The sequence below is a fragment of the Hypanus sabinus genome, chromosome 8 (assembly GCF_030144855.1).
Source record: "Hypanus sabinus isolate sHypSab1 chromosome 8, sHypSab1.hap1, whole genome shotgun sequence".
Lineage (NCBI taxonomy): Eukaryota > Metazoa > Chordata > Chondrichthyes > Myliobatiformes > Dasyatidae > Hypanus > Hypanus sabinus.
The window spans coordinates 77,483,465-77,506,216 of NC_082713.1; the positions used below are offsets into that span (position 1 = coordinate 77,483,465).

A 22,752-nucleotide genomic window follows, 5' to 3' on the forward strand; every position below is an offset into this window, starting at 1 on the left:
ATTTCTATTAGGTTGCCAAAGCTCCAGAGAAATTGATTTGAGTTTGTTGAATCTTTCTTAGCCAATACTGGCAACATCCTGGTGAACATCTTCTCTACACTCTCCAATGCCACCATATCACTCCTATTGAGTAGCAAACAGAACTGCACACAATACTCCGCAAATGAGGATTAACTGAAGTTTTATACATCTCCAACATGATTTCCCAACTTTTCTATTCTGTGTACAGACAGATGAAGGGTAGCATGCTGTACATCTTCACTCCTTGTATTGCAATTTTCAAGGAGCTAAAGACTTTGCACCCAAAGATCCCTCTGTAACCCTACACCCCAAAGTCCCCTGTCCTTTACTGTATCCTTCCCTACTGCATTTGATGTCTATATAGGCATCATCTCACCCTTGTCCAGATCTCCGCTCATATTTCTAACTGATCGATATCCTGCTGTATCATTTAACAACCTTCCTTCCCATCCATAACTCCAGCAAATTTTGCATCATCATGTCACCTGCAAACCTACTACACTTTGAAAGGTTGTCTCAGAACCTATGACCTCTATAATTGTAAGGAACAATGTGAGAGATGAATAGAAAACACAAGTGTTGTTGATCTGAAAATATGTCACAAGCCATCGGTGTCACAATGGATCACACTACCTGATAAATTTGTGGCAGTGTCTTCACCATTAGATCTCAATGGTCCAAAGAACCATGCTGCCATCTTCTTAACAACATTAAGTGCTGCTCTGGCAGTGTCCACATTTCTCAAATGAACAAAAATTTGTACTCCCCTTAACCCTATACGCTCTTTCAAAGTTGAGCTTTATGCTTATGTTCACTCTGGTGATAATTTCAGATCTCTTAAGCTGGCCTGTATTACCCAGTTACACTCCCTGCTCTCCCAGCCTTACCTGTGCTATCCGATGATACTGCAAGTTAATCACTCTGGATACAGCCATCTGGATACTTCCAAACACGGCCACTACCTCCAGCTTCTTGTCATCAAAAGATGGCGCTCCATAACTCTGGAATAACATTTAACAGAAACTTGTATGTCTGCCAGGATTCATTAATTTAGGCCTATGCCATTCACACATCAACATTCTGGGGAATGGGTATGGTGACACAAAGACACAACCAGTAGAGCTGTAGCTTCAAAACTCCTAGGGTCTCCTAGATTTTATCCTGATCTCTAGTGATTCTAGTGCGGAGTTTGCATACTTTCCTTGCAACTATTTTAGAAATCCCCCAGGGTTCTCTGTTTTACTCCAGCATTTAACATATGCAGGCTGTTAGCTCATCACCATTAAAATCATTGCTAGTGTGTTGGTGAGTGGTAGAATCTGGGAGAAATTGATGGGAATGTGAGGAGAATAAGGAATGGAATCAAGGTAGGATTGGTGTAAATGGGTGCTTGATGTTTGGCATGGACTTAGTAAGCTGAAGAGCCAGTTTCTGAGTTAATTGACTCTACTACACTATTGTGAATGTGACACACATGTAATTATGATCTTCAGTCCCTAGCTGGCTCCTGCAGCGTGGTACCTCGCATTATCAGAGTGCTTGTGTTCTCACAATTCTTTCCTTTCACTACAGAAGCTGCCATCCTTTCTGCCACTACTTACTCCCCTTGCATCTCACTAGGGTTTATCTTTTATGAACTAGTCTAGATATTGAGGCATTGGGCCACTCTGTAACCTTCTGTAACAGGTGAGCAGATTTGAGCTTCACTGGCAACCTCTTCCAGAAACTTTGCGGCCCCTGTATGGATGTATGGAACAGGACAGTGAGCTGTGGATTTGTCTTTGTGTCCTGAACATTCTGAGGTTGAATATAGTCCAACCTCAAATTACTTCTGCTGCATTCTTTCTATAACTTTCAGTATATGGAATAACTTGCATGATAGAAATAATACTGGCTCCATGAAGTCATCCATTCTATGTCAGAGATTAAAAGAGCAGGGAGTAACTGACTTCAAACTAGTATTCATGTATGCCTGTGATACATGCATTAGGTGAGGTTCAACAGACTTGGATTTGGCGATTAGGAGAGGATAGACAAATTTGGATTGTTCTCTCCAGAGTGTTCAAGGCTGAAAGGGAAATTTGATGAAAGTTTATGACTAACAAATCCATGAATACGATAGATAGTCAGAGATATTTTCCAAGGAGAAAGCATCAAATAGTAGAGAGCTCAGGTTTTAGTTGAGGGGGGTGTGGTGGTGAGGTTAAAGGAGATTTTTTTTAGCTCCATTATGCTATGCTGACAAGGTTTAAACAGATATAATATTGACACAGGAAGCATTTAGAAAGATGCATGATCAGGCAGGGAACAAAGGAATATTTGGAATGAAGGAATGGTTCTATGGAAGGGGAGTCTAGGACCAAAGGGTACAGCCTCAGAACAGAGGGATGTCCTTGTAGAACGGAGATGATGAGGCATTCCTTTAGCCAGTGGGCGGTGAATTCTTGGAACTTGTTGCCACTGCAGAGCCTAAGACACTGGGTGTATTTAGGTGGTGTGAAAGGTTACAGGAAGAAGGCAGGAGAATGAGGTTGAGAGGGATATTGAGCAGCCATGATGACATGGAGAAGCAGACTTGATGGGCTGAATGGCCTAATTCTACCTCTATGTCTTATGGTCTGATTTGGAGCACTTGAAGTAGATGAGATTGATTTACTTGGCACCATGTCGGTACAGGCATTGTGATAGAAGGACTTGTACTGGTGCTGTATTATTCTACGTGTTACTAACATTCTTGTGATGAGAACACAAACAGTAGTATGTATTAAAACCTGTGCAGTGTGCACTTATGTTTGTGCATACCATTCATAAATTGGCATGCACGATGTATCCGGATGTGTGATTTTAATGGACCACACAGTGTACAGAGTAACTCACATCATTCTCCTTCGTTCCACCCCAGAAGTTGATTCCACCAGCGTAGCTTGGGATATTGAGCACTGCCAAGCCCTGGAGGCTAGGGAGCAAGATAGACACTCCATCACACTGCAAAACAGAAACAGACACACCTCAGTGGGAATGCCAAGCACATGTCAAAAGGAGCAGCACCTATAAACGGTGAGAGACCTAATAGTCAAGAGCCCAAGAAACAGAGCAGCTGGGAATTTTCCTTGCTGGTGGTGTGCCACAGGAATTTCTGCTGAGGTTAAAGTCATTGTGTCATAGAGAGATACAGATGAAAATAATCCTTCTGACTGATCAACTCCATGCTGACTGTAACCATCTATTTATACTCACTCTACAGTAATTGTGCATTAATTTGTTTCCCCTCATTTGTCCCATGTTCTCATTAATTTCTACCATCTACTTACACACTCAGAACAACAGACAGCAGCCAATTACCTGGATGTGCACCCAGGGAAAGCGACATGATCACAAAGAGAACATGTCAATTGCACACAGACAGCTCCTGATATTAGGATCAAACCTGGTCTCCGGTGCTGCACCACAACTTTATGTAATCGACATAAATGACTTGGGTACCAAAATTTGTTAAGGACAGAAAGGTAGAGAGATAGGTTTGACAAGGGTATAAGGGGCTCACATGGATGTACTCAGCTTAAGTGAGCAGGAAGAGATATGGAATGTACTATTTAAAAATGTGAACTTAACCATTCTTTAGAGGAAAAGTAAGAAACGTATTAGGTACATGGCAAGAGACTATAGTGCTTTGAAATTCAAGTAGATGCAAGTGTCCTGGTGAGCAAAGTTTACAAGTGCCAGCATGCAAGTATGGCTAATCACTTAGAGGGGCTAAAAGGATATTATCATTAATCGCAAGGGGAAGATAAAATTAGACAGGGTTTGCTTCAGTTATAAAGGGCACTGGTTAGACCACTTGAGAGAAGAGTCTTCAAGTGTTGGAGTAGTTCAGCTATCAGCTGGAATAAGTGTGTTGTCTAATAAACAAATGTTGGACAAGTTTGTTTGTATCCCCTAGAGTTTAAAAGGGTAAAAGTGGACTTAACTGAAACATACATGATTATGACTCTTTCCTGTGTGATTAGATGCAGGGACGATGTCTCCACTTGTGGAAGAATCTGGAACTAAGGGTTTCTAATTAAAAACAAATGGTCACCCATTTAAGACATGGATATATTTAGAGCGCAGCGTCTTTGTAGCTCTGTCCATCAAAGGGCAGTAAAGAACTCTTTGATTATGTTTAGGCTAGCAGAAAATATGTATTTTATAAACAAGAATGTCATAGGTTACTATGAGTGAACAGTGCTGCCAAGATGAAGTTAAAACCAGGTCTGTCATTATGGAGACATAAGAGTCTGAAGATGTTGGAATCTGGTGTAACACTGAAAAACCTTGAACATCTACAGATCGCTAAAGATCTAACATATTCTGGACCGAACATATTGCTGCAATTATAAAGAAGGCATGACGGCAGATATATTTCATTAAAACTAGAACAAGTTTCTACAGATCTACTTTGAGAGCAAACTGGTTGCATTACCCTCTGCTATGAAAGGGTGATTGCACAGGATCAGAAAAAGTTGTAAACTCAGCCAGCTCCATCATGGGCACTAGCCTTCCCAGCATAAAGAACATCTCAAAGCCTGATGGCTCAAAAAGGCAGCATCTACCATTAAGAACCCCATCACCAGGACATGTCTCTTCTTATTCATTATGGAAAAAGTACAGGAGCTTAAAATAGACACTTAACATTTTAGGAACAAATTTTTCCCGTCTGCCATCAGATTTCTGAATGGACAATGAACCCATGTACACTACCTTAATACTTTTTTACTTTCCTTGCTCATTTTTTGCATTACTTACTTTATTTTATTTTATTTTAAAAATATTTCTTACGGTGATTTATATCTTTTATTATTATGTATTGCATTGTAGTGTTGCCATAATACAACAAATTTCACGACATGTACCGGTGATATTGGACCAGATTCTGATTCTGACTCTGACCCTTTACTAGAGAAGCTGAAGTTAGATAGGTAACAATGTGCATTCTGAAGGGACTTTACAAGGGCAGTTGGAATGAACTAATGTCAAGCAATTTAGATTTCCAAATGGGAGCTAAAATGCCTGGGAGTTGTGGGAGCACAAGGAGGCCTGTCATGGAAAGGTGGAGGACATGGGTAAGAAGACAGGCCATGGGTTTAGCGCAATGCAGTGAAGACATTGTTTTGTTCTTAAATCACAACAAGCTCCTCAAGTCTGAACATACCAGCCATTTCAACTCAGCTCAACATTAAACCATCACATTTCTCTCGTAGTTACTTCCTATTCTTGTCAAAATGTCCAAATTCATCTCGGTCCTTCTCTCATGCCTATCTTTCCTTATAGACTGCACTCCCTTCCTAAAACATGCCATCCTCTATCTCATGCCTTCCCTCTATCTCAGTGCTCTGGGTATCCTAGGTCAGATGATCAATCCTTCTGAAATGTCTAGGGAGAGGCTGGATTGAAAGAATTACTGATCTGACACTGCCCTCTTCTGGCAAGTCCTTCGCTTGATGTTGATGGGTTTTCCCCTGTCTCAGCAGAATGCCTCCGAGTTACAGAATGATAGGATATACGGATTGTAGCTCCCTCCACATTGCCCCACTGAACATTCCCAGAATTGTGACAAAGTCAGCCAGAAACCGAGTAAAATCCCCTGTTGACTACTCCATTGAACAGGGCAGCTACCAAGCATGCTGGATAGAGTAAAATCCCCTCAAGATTCAGGCACAAGCTGATTGGAGCCAAATAGCATGCATATCTCAGAAGTCCCAGTAAGAGAGACTCCAACCATCTACTTTTGATATTTATAGATGGTAACAGTGCTGATTACCCAATAGCATTCTCACATCGCTAGAAACCCAACTGAGCCAACCATATAAATATCCTGACGACAAGAGCACATCAAATGCTGAGTATCTTGTGGGAAGTGACTCACCTGATACACCCATGGGTGTCTGCAATTTACAAAGCACAAATCAGGAGTGTGATGGGTTCATCTCCATCTGTTTAAATGAGTGCAGGTCAAAGCAGACCATCCTGATCCAACACTAAGGATTTTATTCCCTCCACCACCAATGCACAGCAGCTGCAGGTGCACAATCTACAAAATTCATTGTGCTTACTTAGTCCAAGAGTAACTCCATTACCTTTACTGCCAAGAAGGTAAAGAGAAAATGGGTAGATGTATTTGAACACTACAACTTGCAGTTTCTCCTCTGGCAAACACTGTATTGAATTGGAATTGTGTCACTGCTCCCTCATTGCTGATGGGTCTAAATCCTGGAACTTCCTCCCCAATATATGGGAGCAGCCTTTCATGAAGACTGCAACAGTTCAATTAAATCATTAATTACCACTTTTTTAAGGCAGTTCAGGGTGGATAACAAATGCTGGCTTTGGCAATGGTGCCCAGAGAGGGAAATGGACTAGAGCTTAACATTATCCCATTGAAAACTCAAATTGCAGTTACAGAGAAAGATATGACATGTATCAAATGCCGTTCTTTATATGCCATTGAATATTCTAAAGGGAGGTCCATTATAGACTGGATTCAGAGCAAAATTATTTTATCTTCAACTCAGCAAAGGTTTGGGACAATGCCAGTCACTTTTGTGCTATATTCCTGAGTAAATTAAAGGTAGCTACATCCAGGATTCATGCAGAGGCTCTCCTACCTGCACATTAATTAGACCACACTGCAGCCCAGCTTCTGAAATGATAGAACAGTCCTATGAACAATCCCACCCACCAGCCACTGATATAAGCTATGTACCTCCAAATGGATGCGCTGCTCTAAATTCTTGTATGTTCTCTGGAGAAGTTCTTTGGTGCCAAGGACTCCGTACAACATCATGTTCTTGGTTCGACTTCTGGTCATAGGAAATGTAACATAAATCAACACTGGTTATAAGAAATGTGATCTGTACAACACTGGTGGCTGGAACAGTCCAAGTCCAGCTTGCATTGCACAGCCAGCCACAGAGCTTGGGACAGAGGTGAAGAATTCTCTTCTGTTGCACATATAGCAGCACTAGACTCTGAAAATCATCACATGCAAAGGAACATTCTGGGACAGATCTGGATCAGACTGCTTTACAGACAGAAAATGCTGGAAACATGTTTCAGGTTGGAGGCAATTTGATGAGAAGTGGGAATGGTGTGGTTTGGAAAATTGTGAAGATAAATGGGAACTGATAGGAAGGTGTGTGATAGAGTGGAGACCGAAGAAGGGTTGTGACACAAGGAGTAGTGCTTCTGGCTGGGAGTGGCTGGCATGAAAAGTGTGTTTGAGGGAGCATCAGTGGGCAGAGATTAATGAAATCTGAAATCTGAGGAGAAAAACATATAAACAATTCTGGGAATGGGACATCCATGGGTGGAGTAGCTGCTCATCTGAAACTTCTGTATTCAGTGCTGACGTCAGAAGGTTGCAATATGTCCAGAGAGAAGATCAGGTGCAGTTCTTTGAACTTACAATAGATTTCATGGGAACAGTGTAGGAAGCTGTGGAAAGACTGTCACAGTGAGTGTGAAAGGGAGAAGTAATATGTGTCCACTTGGAGTGAGACACAACTGATATGTCTCCATGGCGCTCTTGACAATAGGGATAGTCTGGGACAGACTTGGCTCAAGTTGTTACACTGCATAAGGACAATGCAGAACAGACTTGTATTATTCTGTACTCATAGATGCGAGGCCCAGAACCTACGTTAATTTTGTTTTACCACCGTCATATTGGGGGTTAGCAGAGATCAACTCAGATCAGTCTGCATTATTCTGTGTAGGGAGTAGTATCCTGTGACAGACCAAAGTCAATCTCAATGCAACCAAATACAGTGGAAACTGCCAAAGACAGATATGCATCAGTCTCTGACAAGAGAGAAGGTACTTCTAGTCCAGAGATGAACTGTTGTGTGTTCCGTCACCTATATAAGGAGAATACTCTATCTGTAGAAAGTCAGATCACACACCTGCACTTTTTGGGATGTTCATCCCTCTTGTTGTTGAACTCCAGCGATATCTTGGCATCCAACCCAATGCCAAAGTAATTGTTCATTACACATTTCTCAGAGAAAAATCTAGAACAAAAGGCACAGAGCTCAGGGTGCACGGCATCATCTCAAGTGAAGTATATTCAGAATCATGGAATCTTACACAAAGAGGAGGGTATTTCAACACATCAATCCTGCATTGACCCTTAACTTGGACCCAGGATTTTACCTCACATAAATATATAAACCTGCTTGTGGATGTTTCTGATTGCTTCCCTTAGAACCTGCTTGTGCCATAATCCACCATGCGAAGAATTGGCTCACTGACCATCACCCCCATCCAGAAAGAACTATTTCAAGCTAACCAATGATCTAATAGACTTGACCATCACTTTCATGTTTCCCTGAATTTCCTCTGCCACATAGTCAATCACTGTCATCAGCTTGGCATCAGATGCAATTGCTAGGGTCATGAAATTCATGGGAAGTAAGACCTACTTTCTTTTTTTATCCATCAGCCTGACAGTCTCCCTTCATACTCAGGTTGCAGGAACAGCACCTTATATTCCGTGGGTAGCCTCCAACCCGATGGCATGAACATTGATTTCTCTAACTTCCGTTAATGCCCCTCCTCCCCTTCTAACCCCATCCCTTATTTATCTATTTTTTCCTCCTTTTTTTTTTCTCTCTCTCTGTCCTTCTGACAATCACTCCTTGTCTGCTCTCCATCTCCCTCTGGAGCTCCCCTCCCCAGCTCTGTGTCCCTTTTGCCAATCAACTTTCCAGCTCGTAGCTTCATCCCTCCCCCTCCTGTCTCCTTCTATCATTTTGGATCTCCCCCTCCCGCTTTCAAATCTCTTACTATCTCTTCTTTTGGTTAGTCCTGATGAAGGGTTTCGGCTGAAAACGTCGACTGTACTTCTCCCTATAGATGCTGCCTGGCCTGCTGCATTCCACCAGCATTTTGTATCTGTTGCTTGAGTCTCCATTTTCTCACTGTTCCTTGAACTATAAGGTGATTACCTCCTTAAATATGCTTTCCACAAAACCTTCAGACTCATAGATAGACAACAAATGGCACCATCAGTTGTAGTTCAAGCTCCAAAACCAAATAATGAAACTTCTTGCCCCTGTGGTTGCCTGGGACACAACAAATGCCTGGGAGACCCCCAGAGCACACGTATCCCACCATGCTTCTGTTTATCTGATTGACATGATTAGCAAATGAAGAATATATATCAAAATGCTATTTATTGCTGTTCAGTGAGCATGTTTTATTTGCCCAGAGAAAACACTTTTCCCCATTTCTGGGAGTATGGGTCTGTGCTTCATAGTTACAGAGAGAGGTTAATTCTGTAACTAACCTGTTCTACATTATATCTACCTTGGGAATGATACATGCTACTATTCTGTAACTAGCATGTGCTTTATCTAATCTGTGAATGTGTGTTGTAGATATCAATGCTGATAAGAACGTAAATATCTTCTTTCCCAGAATTCCCTAGAAAATTATCTTTGTTATTTTTTGCAAAGGCAAGAGGTTCAGCCAAGGTCCAGTGGTCTGAAGTTGCAAATAAACAAGTGCCACACGAGATAACTCCTTCCTAAGCAAACTCACAAATCTGAATTCCATCAGTGTTAGACGCAGGTAACATTGCAGAGGGACTTAGATATTGAACACTTACACTGAGCTGAGATCTTCAGTGGAACTGCTTCCATCTGATCGGTCAAGTATGATAGTGGATGTTGTGGAGGTCACTGTTAGTGAATCAATAAAAGAATAAGCAGGTGAGAAAAATACATTCTACAGTCACAGGAGATACCACTCTCTACGGTGACATATATGTCCCTCTGTACAGTCACAAGAAGAGTCATCCCAGGGTAACTCATCTGGCTCTCTGCACATTGACATGCCAGATGTAACTCCCGAGGGTGACCCATCTGTCCGTTGTAGAATAGTTGCATTTTGCCCATTAGCAGCTCTCCTCATTCTGAGTGTTCAGCTCCTCCCCAGCACCCAACACTATGCACTGTTTGAAGTGTGGAGTTCATTGGGATACTGTGCTATGCTGAGAGTGTTCTGGAGATGGGTATTATTGTGATTAGAGTGAAGCTGCCTTACGTGTCTCTATGTTCTTGTCACCCAACTCCTCTGTGTTCTCTCTCCTGAAGACAGGCGGGTTGTGGTTTGGGGGACAACTGTACATTACTTGACTCTGCTTGTTCTGTTCATCAACCACTGGAAGAAAAGATAAAAGCTGAATGCAGCCTGGGCAAACAATGCTACTATTAACCAGTAACACGGCATAGACATATAGAGAGCAAAGGCAGATATTTTATATTTGAAACATCACGTTGGTATCACTGGGATTGACTGGATTAAAGAACTGCTTGAATGGAGGCAACTCTCAAGACACTTCCTCGTACTTACCCCTTGAACATTACCCCACTAAGGAGCATCAGGCCATTGTCTCTCACACCATCATAGCCTCACTGAATTTGGAGATCTCCTATCCACTGCTAACAACCTCATAGTTTGCTTACCCAGCACTGCTTGTTTCTAAGTCCTACCCAAGATCCACAAACCTGATTGTCCAGGTCGGACCACTGCTTCTGCCTGCTACTGTCCCACTGAACTGATGTCTGCATATCTTGACTCCACATTGTCCTCCTTTGTTCAGTTCTTTCCTCCCTACACTCATGACATTTTGCACACTCTCAATCATGTTCCAAGCTTCCACAGGTAACACTCGTAACTCATTCTATGCTCAACTGACAACTGCATTGTTGCTGCTTCCTGCACCCATGCTGAGCTCAATTTCATCAACTTTGCTACAACCTCCACCCTGCCCTCAAAGACATCTCAGACACCTCTCTCCCTTTTCCCAATCTCTGATATCTTTTAGAAACGTGCAGGCTCTCACAGCTACTTTGACTATACCTCTTACTATCCAGTCACTTGCAAAATTGCTATTTCCTTTACTCAGTTCCTTTAGCTGTGCCACATTTGTTCTCGGGATGAGGTTTTCATTCTAGAAAAAACAAGATGCCCTCATTCTTCAGATTTTGGGGATTCCTTTCCACCACCATCAATGATGCCCTCACTTGCATCTCCTCAAGTTCAGCACCTAATCTCAGCCCATCCTCCCCCATTCAACATGACTGGGAGGAGGTTCTCCTTGTCCTTACCCCACCAAGCTCTACATGCAGTGAACCATTCTCTGTAATGTCTCCATCTATAAAGGGATCCCACAAGAAAGCACATCTTTCCCTACCCTCCACTCACTGTTTTCTGCAGGGATCGCTTGCTTTGTGTTTCCCTTGTCCACTCATCCCTCTATCCACATCTCCCTCCTGGCTCATCCCTACAAGAGGGTCGGGCTACATCTGTCCCTACTTCTCCTCCCACATCACCATTCAGGGACCCAAACAATTTTTACAGTTAAGGGGATACTTCACCTCTGTCAAGGTGCCCCCCCACCCGCCTGTATCCAGCACAACCTCCTCTACACTGATGAAACCAACAAAGACTGGGGGATCACTTCATCGAGCACCTTTGCTCAATCAGCTACAAAAGGCTGGATTTTCCAGTGGCCACACATTTTAGTTCAGCTTCCCATTCCCATTTCAACATATTGGACCATGGCCTCCTCTTTTTTTCCACAATGAGGCCTTGCTCAGGTTGGTTGATAAGCTTCCAATTTTATGGCATGAACATTAACATCTCCAATTTCTGGTAATCTTTCCCCTTCCCTCTTCTTTTGTCCCATTTCCCATTCTGGCTCCTCTCTATCCACTTCTCTTCTCTCCACCTGTCCAGTGATTAGCTTTTCACTGTATCTTGGTATAAGTGACAATACTGAACCAATGGCAATACTTGTCCACACTTGGGACAATCCTTCCCTGGCTCATCCTGTATCAATCTGTTCCCTTTCTGTCATTCCTCACTCACTCCAGCTTTGTCAGTCTCTCATCTAATCTGCTTTGTTATATGAGTGAGCTGCTAACCATCTGAACTTACCTTTCTCTGCTTGTTTGATGATCTGCCTCAGAGCTTTCTTCAAACTGTTAGCTCGCAGCATGAGTTCTTCCTTGGACTTCAACGTTTTGGGCACAGAATTTGCGTCTGGCTTGTTTTCAAGGTCTCCACCAGTTTGAGCAGGTTTGCCCTCACCCTGTTCACCTGTGGATGGTGGAGAGGTGCCGGTGGGGATAATCAGTGCCTGGGATTCATCGCCAAGAACCTTGACCAGGGAGTCCAGTTTCTGAGTCAACATTGCACACTGCAATAGAGAAGTATAGACACATCACGTTGACCAGCTGTGGTTCAAGCCGTCCCACTTTCCCAATCCCTACCATGAACTCCCAAGACTATATCTCAAGAGTTACAGCAGTTGGTAGAGTGAGGATTCAGTCAGAGGGGCAGTGTTTATTTCTATCAATGACCCACCTTCTTTGTAATTGAGTCTGCTTCCTCCTTGTTCTCTTCAACCCTCTTGTAGGCTTTACCAACCTCAGTTGTAAAGTTGCTTGCTGTCTCACATATAAACCTGCACGTCAACAGAAAGCAAAGGTTGGGACAGAAGGTAATAATAACCGGCAGGAGTATTAAAGAAAGGTAAAAGAAAATGAGACATGGGAAGGAGAGGAACAGAGAACTTTAGAAAAATGACTGAGATTGTCAGTGAAGACAGAAATGAAAAGCATGTTGAGTAGGTATCTCTGTTGCTCCAGTGAGTGGACTATGCGGGGCTCTCCACGACGGAACGTGCTCTGATGTAATAGGTTCAAGATTCAGGATTGTTTAATGTCTTTTCCAGTGCACAAATGTAAAGGAGAAAGATATAACTGCTATTCTGGATCTGATATTGCATATAAAACACACACTAAAGAACACAATAAGAAAAATACACAAAATATATAAGTACAGAAGAGAGCTTATATACATAGACTGATTAAATGTACATAAAGTGATGCTAGGTACAGGAGTGTCTGTACATACGGTGACTCTGACAGGGTGATCAGGTGGTGGTGGGAGGTGGACTGTACTGGGTTAGTGGTTAGAAGCATTGATCAACCTTACTGCTTAGGGAAAGTAACTATCTTCTGAGTCTGTTGGTCCTGGCGTGTATGCTACGTAGCCTCCTCCCTGATGCGAACAGTCCATGAGCAGGGTGGTTGGGATATGTCATAATATTGCTAGCCTATTTCCAGCACCTTTCTGCATATCCAGTTACTTTGCCAAGCAGTAAGGGTAAAAGTGAGTAGGCTGGTGCCGGTAATGTGGTGGGCAGTTTTGACTACGCGTTGTAAAGCCTCCCAGTGCTACAGTGCAGTCCCATACCATGCAGTGACACAGCATGTTGGAATGGTACTGTACATCTGTGGAAGGTCACGAATATTGATCTGCATAATCCAGAGCCATTCAGCCTCCTCAGAAAGTAGAGGCATTGGGGAGCTCTTTTGATTGTGAAGGAACCAGCAGTGGTTGTGTGAGATTTGCGCTCCCAGGGGATGGAAGCTACTCGCATTCTGTTCCTGTGCCAATGATGTAAAGAGGTGTACGAGTGGGGTGAGTCCTCCTGAAGTCGGTAACTACTCCTTTGCCTTTCTGACACTGAGGAAGAGGTTATTTGCCAGGCACCAGGCCTCAAGCTCTTCCACCTCTTCTTTGTAGTCCACCTCATTATTGTTGATGAGAAACAGAAACATAGAAAATAGGTGCAGGAGTAGGCCATTTGGCCCTTCGAGCCTGTACTGACATTCAGTATGATCATGGCGGATCATCCAACTCAGAACCCTGTACCTGCTTTCTCTCCATACCCCATGATCCCTTTAGCCACAAGGACCATATCTAACTCCCTCTTAAATATAGTCAATGAACTGGCCTCAACTGTTTCCTGTGGCAGAGAATTCCACAGATTCACCACTCTCTGTGTGAAGAAGTTTCTCCTCATCTCAGTCCTAAAAGGCTTCCCCTTTATCCTTAAACTGTGACCCCTCGTTCTGGACTCCCCCAACATCAGAAACAATCTTCCTTCATCTAGCCTGTCCAATCCCTTTAGAATTTTATACGTTTCAATAAGATCCCCCATCAATCTTCTAAATTCCTGCGAGTATAAGCCTAGTTGATCCAGTCTTCCTTCATATAAAAGTCCTGCCATCCCAGGAAACAATCTGGTGAACCTTCTTTGTACTCCCTCTATGGCAAGAATGTCTTTCCTCAGATTAGGGGACCAAAACTGCACACAATACTCTAGGTGCGGTCTCACCAAGGCCCTGTACAACTGCAGTAGAACCTCCCTGCTCCTGTACTCAAATCTTTTTGCAATGAATGCCAACATACCATTTGCCTTTTTCACCGCCTGCTGTACCTGCATGCCCACCTTCAATGACTGGTGTACAATGACACCCAGGTCTCGTTGCAGCTCCCCTTTTCCTAATCGGCCACCATACAGATAATAATCTGTTTTCCTGCTCTTGCAACCAAAGTGGATAACCTCACATTTATCCACATTAAATTGCATCTGCCATGAATTTGCCCACTCACCTAACCTATCCAAGTCACCCTGCATCCTCTTAGCATCCTCCTCACAGCTAACACCGCTGCCCAGTTTCTTGTCATCCGCAAACTTGGAGATGCTGCATTTAATTCCCTTGTCTAAATCATTAATATATATTGTAAACAACTGGGGTCCCAGCACTGAGCCTTGCGGTACCCCACCAGTCACTGCCTGCCATTCTGAAAAGGTCCCATTCACTCCCACTCTTTACTTCCTGTTTGCCAACCAATTCTCTATCCACATCAATATCATACCCCCAATACCGTGTGCTTTAAGTTTGCACACTAATCTCCTGTGTCGGACCTTGTCAAAAGCCTTTTGAACATCTAAATATACTGGCTCTCCCCTATCCACTCTACTAGTTACGTCCTCAAAAAATTCTATAAGATTCATCAGACATGATTTTCCTTTCACAAATCCATGCTGACTTTGTCCGATGATTTCACCTCTTTCCAAATGTGCTGTTATGACATCTTTGATAACTGACTCTAGCATTTTCCGCACCACCAATGTCAGGCTAACCGGTCTATAATTCCCCGGTTTCTCTCTCCCTCCTTTTTTAAAAAGTGGGGTTACATTAGCCACCCTCCAATCCTCAGGAACTAATCCAGAATCTAAGGAGTTTTGAAAAATTATCACTAATGCATCCACTATTTCTTGGGCTACTTCCTTAAGCACTCTGGGATGCAGACCATCTGGCCCTGGGGATTTATCTGCCTTTAATCCCTTCAATTTACCTAACACGACTTCCCTACTAACATGTATTTCCCTCAGTTCCTCCATCTCTCTAGACCTTCGGTCCTCTACTATTTCCGGAAGATTATTTATGTCCTCCTTAGTGAAGACAGAACCAAAGTAATTATTCAATTGGTCTGCCAAGTCCTTGTTCCCCATAATCAATTCACCTGTTTCTGACTGTAAGGGACCGACATTTGTCTTAACCAAACCTTTTCTTTTCACATATCTATAAAAGCTTTTACAGTCAGTTTTTATGTTCCCTGCCAGCTTTCTCTCATAATCTTTTTTCCCTTTCCTAATTCAACTCTTAGTTCTCCTCTGCTGAACTCTGAATTTCTCCCAGTCCTCAGGTGTGCCGCTTTTTCTTGCTAATTTGTATCTTTCTTCTTTGGACTTCATACTATCCCTAATTTCCCTTGTCAGCCACGGGTGCTCTACCTTCCCTCGTTTATTCTTTTGCCAAACTGGGATGAACACTTGTTGTGGTTCATCCATGCGATCTTTAAATGCTTGCCATTGCATATCCACCGTCAAACCTTGTCCTGAGCCCCACCATTGTTCTGTCGTCAACAACCTTGACAATGGGAAAACTCTGGAGTCTGGCCGTGCAGCTTTGTGTAATCAATGGGCTCAGTATACGCCCCTGGGGGGCACCTGTGTTGAGGATGATCGAGAGGGAGGAGGAGTTAGTTCGGAAATCTCACACACAGTTGCACAATGATGTATTTTGATGGAGGAGTAGGAGTTTGTTCACCAAATGTATGCGACAATAATGTTGAATGCCAAACTGAAATCCAGAAACAGCATTCTAACATAAGCGTCCTAGTTTTCTAGGTGTGTCAGGCCCAGGTACATGACTGCTGCTTGGCATCTGTTGTAGATTGGTTCTGATGGTAAGCAACTGAACTGAGTGTCCAGTGTGGCAGGAATGGAGTTTTTGATATGTGCCACTACCAGCCGCTCAAAGCACATCATGATGATTGACACCACTGGGCAGTACTTGTTTAGTTCTGAAGGTGTTGAGTTCTTTATACAGGGATGATGGTAGCTGATTTGAAGCATGTGTGACAGAAGCCTGGATGAGTGAACTGCTAATTACGTCTGTCAGTGAGCCGGAGTGCCTGAAGACGTCGGTGAGCTGGTGGGCACGCTCCCTGAGACCTTGGCTTGGACTGTTGTCTGGCTTGGCAGCGTTTTGGAGGGGTTGATTCTCTGTGAAGTCTTTCTCATGTCTGCTGCCCATCTGGAAGGAGGTTAGGTTTTGTGGCTGGTGTTGTGTTGCATGCCTCGAAGTTTGCATAAAAGTTGTTTAGAGCATCGGGAAAGGAGGCATCGATGCTGTAGTAAGTAATACTCCTGATGCCCAGCCACGTACACCAGGGATCGTTAAGGTACCGGTGTTCCAGAATTTTTTTCTCCATAGGCAGCCTTCGCCCTCCTGATATTCCTTCTGCAACTCTGAGAGCTGTTTTGAAGGCAGTGTCCTGAGTTTTCAGCAGCGAACCACCTCTGTGGTCAGCCAGGGCTTCTGGTAGGGCTGTACAATGACCATCCTCGAGGTTCCAATGTCATCTACACACTTACAGATGTAGCTGGTGACAGACGAGGCATATTCCTCTTGAGCATTTGCGGCAGCTGCCTTAAACTTCTATCGGATAGTCCATTCTAAACAGTCCTGAAGTTTAGAGATTGCCTCATTAGCCACACAATGATGACTGGTTTCTCATTTTCAGCAGTGGTCAGATTGATGAGTTTAACATTATGGAGATTTCGTCAGACAGCCCAAGAGGAGGTTGTTGGATGGCTTTGTAAGTACTGCGTCTGTTCTATAAACGTAGTCCAGTCTGTTTATTCTCTTAGTGACAAGGGTGACATGTTGCTCTCTAATGTAGGTTTCTATTGTAGGATTTTTTCTGATACTATAGGGCTCTCCATAATGGAACATGCTTTGATATTGGAGAAGTTTTCCACTACAGGATGTGCTTTGTTCCAGTGCAGGTCTCCATGATGGGGCATGTACCATTGACTTACCTCCAGTAAAAACACCCCACAGTAACACACATGCCACAGGACCTTGAAACCATCTCTGCTCTACCACTTTGAGTACACATTCTTTTGCATGTTGATCATTCCACACTGGAGTCTACACTACCCAACCCCTTGTGGGATGGATTAAGCTCTGAGGTCCGGACTTAGTGAGCGAGTCACTGATACGGTGAGGGGTAATGGTGCTCCCATGCACTGTCTGGGATGATGTACCACGGGACACAAACATGTCCATGTACTCAATGCACTTGTATTTAATAAATGGTGGTACAATGATAAGATAGGCAGGGTACAATTGTTTCTGACTCAGGGCCATTCTCTGAGTACTAGCTTGTTGTTAGTCTATGTTACTCGGACCGCGACCCGGCCTCGGAAACATCAGCTCCATCTTGAGACTTTGCCTCTGCTCAGATTTAAGCAATAGAAGCTAGATGAATGGTTACCGCCTGCCTTAGCTTTCTGTTAATCACACATTCATAGACACACAACAGACAAACAGGCCTTTCTGCCCACCAAGTCTGTACCATTATTAATACCATATTAAACCCACATTCTCATTTATGCCCCTATATTCCCTCCTACCTACTAGGGGCAATTTATAGTGGTTAAATAACCACTCATTACTTTGTCTTTTTTTTTTACATGAAATCCCACAGCAATTTCTCCGACAAGAGAGTTCAAGATCTGCAGTGTGTGTAAAATGTTCCCTGAAGAACCTGGCTCTTGTTTTTAAGATTACGCCCCTTGTTCTAAATTTGCCCACTTCCACATTGGGTATCCTTTCAAATCTTTTAATCATCTTAACCAACTCAGTCAGAACACTACTTAACATCATAAACTCAAATGGGTAGAACTGCTTGCTGTATAATTCGCCTTCTTCTATAGACAGAGACATTGCCTGAGTCAGCTGCCCACAGTAACGCAGGGGGAAGCAGAATTTCCCATCACACATGGACAATTCGTAAAACTCTTTGAATTATTGTTTTCTTTCAAACCTGCCTGTTTCAAGTTGTTCAATTTCTTTATGTTGGTCACACTATAACAGAAATAATCAAAAGTATGATTATGTAACTAGTAGGCTTCTCAAAACCAATGAAATATATTTAAGACATACTTAGGTAGGCGTGTGGATAGAAGGAAAATGGAAGGCTGTGTGAGAGGGAAGGGTTAAACTAACAATGGAAAAGGTTAAAATGTAACACAATATCATAGGTTGAAGGGCCTGCATTGTGGAGCACTGTTCTACTCTCTATGTTCTGTGTTTTCTGTGTTCTAGATGTACAATTACTGTGTTAATTTGTGAAATGCAGCAGCTATTGTATCTGAGTCCATAACAAAATGTCCTTTTAGCAATATTGTGTGAGGAGTAATTATTGGCTAGGCCACAGGGTGAAAATCTCTGCTCTCTCATAGAATCACTGCGTAATATAGCATGGATGCAAGCCCCTTTTGGCCCATCGAGTCCATGCTGTTCCACAAAGCTGGTCCCAATTTCCTCTGTTCAGCCCATATCGCTCCAAGCCCCACCTTTCCATGTACCCATCCAAATGTTTCTTAAAGGATCCTGTACAAGCCAGAGCAATGTCAAGTACGCATTATGCTTTGGGAGGATACTGTACTGCCTGGGAAAAGATGCTGCAAACTACAGGTCAAATGGGCACAGTGAAGAACATTCGTGTCAATGACACCTGCCCATTCTTAAATAAGAACTGTTCTGAGACAGCTTTACAGTCCGCTGTAGATATCCTGCTGTGAGCTATCTGGAAGGAAGGTCTAACAGATGGAAGTGTTTGGGACCTGACATCTTGTAGAAATTTGCCATTTGATAGATGATAAAGCTCAAGTAATCTCTGGAAACTTAGGAACCAGATGGTTAAGGTAGTTGTAGGATGGTACCAATAGCAATTTGAAGACGTTATGGAAACACATGTCCTGAGGGTTAGGATTGGAATTAAGGCTGTGTGATGGAAAGATGGTGGGGAAATGTATAAAAAGATAGCTTATGTGACCAAAGGCGGCAGTGACTCCAGAGACCAACCAATGAAGAACATTTAGAGTAGAAATCGTCAAGATCAAACCCTGGCCACATTCATCATATAGTGGTTCATTTAGATTCAGATTGATTTATCAATAAATACATTGAAACATACAGTGAAATGCAACTTTTATATTAATAAACAACAATCCCAAGGATGTGTTGCCACACATTCCAGCATGCTCAAACAACACCAACAGCAGCAACAATGGAACAAAACAAGACAAACGAGCCCCTTTCCCACCTTCTTACCTACCTACCCCCTCGCACAGACAGACAGGCCTCCAACCTCAGGACAGGGCACCTCTGGGTCTCCAGCTCTTGGCACCAGACACTTAGACTCGCAGACATCAGGCCTCTAACTTCCAGACTTTGGCCCAAACTTGTAGTCATGGCCTTTGGGCCTCTACCTCCAGACTTGCTGAATTCACACTCAACATTTTGGGCTTTTCATCTCTGGATTTGCCTGCTTCAGTCTTTGACCTTTCTGGGTATTCTACCTGTGGACTTGCCGAGCCCTGGACTTTGACCTCCAGCTTTGCCCTCTGGATTTTTCCAACGTCTGGCTATTGACCTCAGGACTCTCTAATCATGGGTTGACCTTCAGGCGTCGATTCCAGGGCTCACCAATCATGGGTTTGACCTTTGGGCTTTGCCTGATCCAGTCTTCAAGATCACTAATCTTCAGCTCTGGAGTGCTTCAGCCCCTGACTTCCAGGCTCACACGGACCTCCAATCCCATGGCTTCGGGGGAGTCACCAGTTCTCGTGACTCCAGCCCACACAAAACTCTGACTCAGGATTTGCCAAGCTGGGGAACACTGATCTGAGAGCCTGGTGACCCAGTCTCCAGCTTCTCTAACCTTAGACCAGAGAGCATTCCGAACACACACTCCTGCCCCTAACCCTTCATTCCCCTTTCTCCTTGTCCCTAAAACCTAACCTAACCCCTGACTCCCCACACTGTCCCCAAAACTATCCCTATGAATCTGATAAAGAGGAAGTAATTCTGAGCCACGACATCAATGAACCCATCAAGGGTGTGTAATATCTGAATACAAGTGGTGGATTTTGGGAACATGAGAGTTCCACAGATGTGGAAATTCTGGGTCTATGCACGTGAAATTTTGAAGGAACTTAACAGTATAGGCGACATGCAGGGGAAGGGAAATAAAGAGTTGACATTTTGGGCCAAAACCCTTCATCAGGATGGGTTTTGGAAGCTAAAGAAGTGTACCAGTAATTGATTGAGTTGTGAAACTGAAGAGCTAAGTGATTGAAACGATGTGGTGAATCTTTCAGTTGTGAACTAAAAAGTATAAATTTTCGGCAAGGTTATTTTCTGGTGTCTATGTACCATATTGAGCTGCCAATAGTGCTCAGTTAACAATTGCTCTGACAACTCATTCCATATACTTACCAAGCACTGGATGAAAAATTTACCCCTTAGGTCCCTTTCAAATCTTACCCCTCTCACCTGAAACCTATCTCCCTAGTTTTGGACTCCCCTAACCTGGGGAAAAGACTGTTACCATACACTTTATCTCTGTCCCATAATTTTAAACACTTTTTTAACATTATTCCCCATTCCTCTACATTCCAAGGAAAAAAGAACCTCTCTTTATTAATCAGGGCTTCTAATTGTGGCAACATCCTCATAAATCTTTTGAGTACTTTTTAACGTTGCGTTTTCAATAAGAGGGTGACCAGAACTGTACAGTGTGCCCCAAGTGCAATGTGGGACCCTTATAATGGGGCAAAGTAGGACCATGTTTCCATCACATCCTCCAACAGTTCTCTCTCAGTGGTTTACACTTCATATCTCATTCGTGCGGGTCCTGGGGGTGTTGAAATGACTGTGGTACAACACGTGTAACTATAAAGAGCATTGGAAAATAGAACATAGAACAGTACAGCACAGAATCAGGTCTTTCAGCTAATGGTCTCTGCTAATTTAAACTAATCTCATCTGCCTGGACATGTTCTATATCCCTGTGTTCGATGCTTGCTCATGTGCTAGTCTAAGTGCCTCTCAAATGTTGCTAACACCACCTACTCTGACATTGTCTCTGTGTATAAAATTTGACTAGAAGTCTCATTTAAACTTCATCCTCTCACCTTAAATCTATGCCCTCTAATATTTGACATTTCTACTTGGGAAAAAAAAGACTCTGACTGTTGACCCAATCTAGTCGTTCCATAATTTTAAATACTTCTGTCAGGTCTCTCCTCACCCTCTGATGCTCCAGAGGAGTATCCAATTTCATCTAGCGTCCCCTTATTTCTAATTTTCTCTAATTAGGCTGCATCTTGGTGAAGCTCTCCAGCAGCTGTTATTCACCCTTATCCCCTGTGATTCATTGACACTTATTCTTTTGCATAACTTGAGTTCCTCAGCTCTTGCCCCAGTGTGTGTCGTGACTGAAGAGACGGAGACTGGGATGGAATCCGTCTAGGGGACGTGAGAACTGACTGGCAGCCTGAAGGCACCGCCATCTTGCTGGGTTTCCGCTATGTTTGCTGAGGCCCAAAGACATCAGTGCTCCCTGTACCTGAGCTTGGCAAGTTACCAACAATACCAAAGGGACGTACCTGGCAGAGGAAATGACATCAGCATGTTGGTCAGATTCGAGAACTTTTGTCAAGTGATAGACAATCAAGTTGGCATACTGAGATATTGGATCCTGGGGAAGAGAATTGTTGCAGTTAGGATTAACGTAGAGATAGAGAATGCAGGAGATGCCAGTGTGAGAAGTGGGTTATGCAGGGAATGTGGTGGAGTAATCTGCTCCACTCTGACTCACTGCACACTGCATTTAAAGTTCCTGCCTGCAGTCGTGATAACATTGAAAGCTCAGTTTTGCAATTTAACATTATAGAGATCTGCATTGGCTCCAAAGGTTTGGAAAGTGTGGGGCAGAGAAAGAGCTATTATGTATTGTCTGATGTGCCCATGACACTTTGAAAGAGAACTGTTAGTAAATAAACGAATGGCGAGTTGTATTGACACTTTTAAGTTTTACAGAGGGAGGCATGTGGAGAGGTTCTTTCTGCTTCCAAAATGTGATGTTAACTGGACTATCGTGGAGAAGACTGAAAAGTGTTACCAACAACTCTCCCTGGGCATGTGGCTAATACGGTATCAGGGTATACATAATGTCAGGTGGCAGTGTGGCAGAGCAGGTAGAACTGCTTCCTCACTGTGCCAGAGTCTTTGGGTCAATCCTGACCTCTGGGGCTGTTTGGCTGGAGTTTCTGCATTCTTCTTGTAACCACCTAGGTTTCTCCAGGGCTCCAGTCTCCTCCGCACCTCAACAACACGTAGGTTGGTTGATTAACTCTCTGCTGTTAAATTGTCTCTAGTGTGCAGCTGAGAGTTTGAATCTGAA

The 22,752-nt window shown here is 43.3% G+C and overlaps 1 protein-coding gene across 1 annotated transcript in view; it reads right to left on the minus strand.

The window, feature by feature from the left end:
- The window catches only part of si:dkey-172j4.3 (diacylglycerol kinase eta), a 171,204-nt gene that overhangs the window by 29,632 nt on the left and 118,820 nt on the right, over positions 1-22,752 (minus strand). The window contains exons 13-21 of the mRNA XM_059977382.1: positions 21,956-22,047; positions 12,433-12,532; positions 12,004-12,265; positions 10,105-10,221; positions 9,668-9,740; positions 7,962-8,069; positions 6,764-6,860; positions 2,899-3,006; positions 909-1,022 (exon numbers count right to left, since the gene is read on the minus strand). Coding sequence (XP_059833365.1) covers positions 909-1,022; positions 2,899-3,006; positions 6,764-6,860; positions 7,962-8,069; positions 9,668-9,740; positions 10,105-10,221; positions 12,004-12,265; positions 12,433-12,532; positions 21,956-22,047 — 1,071 coding nt within the window. The remainder of the gene's footprint in view (positions 1-908; positions 1,023-2,898; positions 3,007-6,763; positions 6,861-7,961; positions 8,070-9,667; positions 9,741-10,104; positions 10,222-12,003; positions 12,266-12,432; positions 12,533-21,955; positions 22,048-22,752) is intronic.